This window comes from Lolium perenne, chromosome 3 (genome assembly GCF_019359855.2).
Source record: "Lolium perenne isolate Kyuss_39 chromosome 3, Kyuss_2.0, whole genome shotgun sequence".
Classification (NCBI taxonomy): Eukaryota; Viridiplantae; Streptophyta; class Magnoliopsida; order Poales; family Poaceae; genus Lolium; species Lolium perenne.
Genome location: NC_067246.2, coordinates 235,732,090 through 235,735,371, shown reverse-complemented (window position 1 = coordinate 235,735,371; position 3,282 = coordinate 235,732,090). Strand labels below are relative to the sequence as shown.

At 57.6% G+C, this 3,282-nt stretch overlaps 1 protein-coding gene across 1 annotated transcript; it reads left to right on the top strand.

The window, feature by feature from the left end:
- The first annotated feature begins 444 nt into the window (after positions 1 to 444).
- LOC127338615 (protein DOG1-like 2) lies at positions 445 to 1,815 on the top strand. Its single transcript, XM_051364658.2, has one exon. The coding sequence runs from the start codon at positions 825 to 827 to the stop codon at positions 1,713 to 1,715; it is 891 nt and encodes a 296-aa protein (XP_051220618.1). The 5' UTR covers positions 445 to 824; the 3' UTR covers positions 1,716 to 1,815.
- The last annotated feature ends 1,467 nt before the right edge of the window (positions 1,816 to 3,282 follow it).

Below are 3,282 nucleotides of genomic sequence, written 5' to 3'. Positions count from 1 at the left end.
TTTTGTTGAAACGATATAACATGAAAGTAAAAGGGCTAACAACAATGTTCATAGTGACATTTAGGTGAGTGTCATAAATTGTTGATGGAAATAAACGATTTCTCTCTTTGGATGTTCATGTAGAACCATCTTGCGTTGTACATGTCAATGTCATATTAAGTTATTGATCTAATTTCGAACAGCCATCTTGTATGGAGGATTAAGTGAATGTATTGTTGTAAGGCTCGGATGGTCGATAAGTATATAACATGTTGTAACCTTGGAAAATTTGATCTACATCTAGAACTTGAAGCACATACGGCAGCAGGCCAAGTTTCCATGCACAGACAGAGGAAGCCCACGCTGAAAGGAAAACAAAGCAAACGGACGCGCGAGTCGGAAAAAATAACAAGCCAACCAGAAGCCTCATGCGAAGCCTGGTGTGAGGACTGAGGCCAACGTGAAAGTCCGCACCTGATTGAGAGTTGAAACTCTCCCCGCGCCGGCCGGGGCGCTCCTCCGTTTCTCGTCTCTTTCGCGTCCGGTGATCACCATGCGGGTGCTAACCTTGTGTTAGGTTTCCATTAATTTCCCTCAAGTTACGTCGCCACCATCCGATAAGGATCCATGCACGCCACATCGGCAGCTTCGTCTTTAACTGGCCAGCACCAGCGGCTGCTTACATATACTCGACGAAATAAACAAACCATATCGAAGGATCAAGAGGTAGCTAGGAGTGGACAAAAACTAGTGCGAGGGGAAGGACGTGTGCACGGAGTCACACTGGCATAGCCGACGAGTCCTTGCCTACTCACCCGTCGCCCGCTGTCTCGCCGACGCGACCGATGGACCTGGCACGGTACGCCGCTTGCCACCGGCAGTGGATCGCCGGACAGGAGGTGGGCCTCGCCGAGCTCGTGGCGGCGGCGGCCAGCGCCGCCGCGGGGCGCACCACGGACGAGGAGCTGAGCGCGGTGGTGGAGCGGTGCATGCGCGGGTACGAGGAGTACGCCACCAGCCGGCGCGCGATGGCGCGGGAGGACGGCGCGGCCTTCTTCGCCCCGCCGTGGTGCACGGCGTTCGAGAACGCCGTGCTCTGGCTCGGGGGCTGCCGTCCGTCGCTGACCGTCCGGCTCCTCTACTCCCTCTGCGGCGAAGGCCTGGAGGCGCACATCGAGGAGCTCGTCGGCGGCCGCGGCCGCGGCGAGGGAACGGGCATGGGCCTCCTCGGGATCAAGCCCGCGCAGCTGGACCAGATCAACGACCTCCACCACCGGACGCTGCGGGAGGAAGGTTTGCTGACGGATCGGCTGGCGACTCTGCAGGAGGACATCGCCGACCGGCCGCTGCTCCCGATCGTCCGGGAGCGCGAGCGCGCCGCAGCGGCAGCGGCGGCAGCATTAGCAGCCCGACACGTGGGCGCTAACAGCAACGGCCTGCCGGGGCGGCTCGAGGCAGGGGGGTCGTTCGGAGGAGTGGACGCCGAGGTGGACGCGGCGATGGAGAGCTACAGAGCCGGGCTGGCCAAGCTCCTGGAGGAAGCGGACGAGCTGCGGCTGTCGACTGCCAGGGCGCTTGCCACGCAGATCCTGACGCCGCGGCAGGCGGTGGAGATGCTGGTGGCGGGCAAGCAGCTGCACCTGTCGGTGCGCGACTGGAGCCGCCGGCAGCAGCGCGAGCAGAACGCGCGCCTGCCTCGCGCATCGACGAGCACCTCCTCCGGCGCAAACCCATGACAGAGACAGACAGGCTCGCCATTCCTCGCCTGGCTGCTCGATCTGCTGCTTCAAGTGTACATACTCTGAATAATTTGTCATGTACAGTCTGCATCTTGGTTTCTGCCATTATATAACCTGTACAAACTGCATGCTTGTTTCCTGAGTATACCCAAGCTAGCATATCTATCCGTAACTAGTTACCTGTATATAGTTGCATGTCTGTGCTCTCAGTCCAGGCCTCCAGGGCCAGGCCGTTATTTATTCGATAGATCTATGATTTTCGTGCGCGGCGCTCCGTGTTTCCATATTCCTTGGACTGGTATTCTGAGGGAGGAGAGCGTCGGCTATGGAGCAGGCGCGCCGGCTTTCTGTCCTATCTCGGCAGCAAGCGGGCATGCAACTGGGCACTGGCCTTTCGAAATAGGACCGGCGCCGGCGGTGCCGCTCATCGCTGCGTCTTGTTCGATCTATTCCCCGTGCCGTCTTGCCGACATGGGGCGGACGGCAGGTCTGTCGGCCGTCGCCGTTCTGTTACCCATCTCTTTCGCCGGGGGGCTTCAGCCGGCAGCCGCGCACCGGTGGCAGGAGGGGCGAGCCAGGTCCGCATGGTCCGTCCTGTCTGGCGTGGCGGTCGCGGCGTCACTTGGTTTGGTCGCGTGCGGCGTGTAGGCCGGTGCATGGACGAGGGAGCCGCGCGTGCTTGCATGCCGGACGCGTGTGCTGTGGCGCAGGAGCTCTATTTAACTCCAGCAGGGAGACCGGTCAGCAGAGCTGCCGAGCGCGGGTAGACAGTCGACACCCCTACCGGCGCGCTTCGTGCTGACCGACTGCCAAAAAAAAGTCTCTCCAGTTCAGCCATTTACATAAAAATAATCTTTTTCTGAAAGAAAAGTACAAGCTCACCCTCTGGTCAACTATTTCACTCATCTAATCTTTTTATGTGACGTCCTTCCTATCGACGCCACACCCCACTATGTGTCGTCCATGCGAGTGGCGCCACACATCGATGTCGACGTTGTTGACCAGCCGACGTGGCAGGACGTGTGGCGCCGCTCCCATGGACGCCACACATTGAAAGTGTGGTGTCGATGCCATCGGCGCCACACATCCACTTAACTTTTTCGGCCCGAGCCACCCAGCCTGACCCAGCCGCTTCCCCCCCACCCCCCACCCAAGTCTTCTTCCTCCTCCGACCAGCCACCCCACCTCTCTCCCCCACCCAAATCCCTCTCAAATCTTGGTGGATTTCCTTAGATCTGTCCGTGGAGATCGTTCCCAACCCATTCCTTGAGGTAATCTCCTCCGTTCCCCTTCTTTTCATCCAATGAATTGATGTGTTTGGTTGGATCTACATGTGAAACCCTAGATGTGAAATCCTAGGTTGATTTGAGGGTGGATGTGGATTTGGTTGGATGTTAGGGTTTGGTGAAGTAGGAGAAATGGTAGTGCTAGGTTGTATGGGTAGAAACCCTAGGTTGGTTTGTGTTGATTATGGTAACTAATGAACACATGTATGTACGTGTTGTTGACATTATGCTAGGGGGATGGAAAGAATTGTTCATGTTCATCATGTGGACAAGGATGC

Excerpts from the sequence above, each read along its gene's own strand:
- LOC127338615 (XM_051364658.2), top strand. The coding sequence starts at position 825 with ATGGACCTGGCACGGTACGCCGCTTGCCACCGGCAGTGGATCGCCGGA.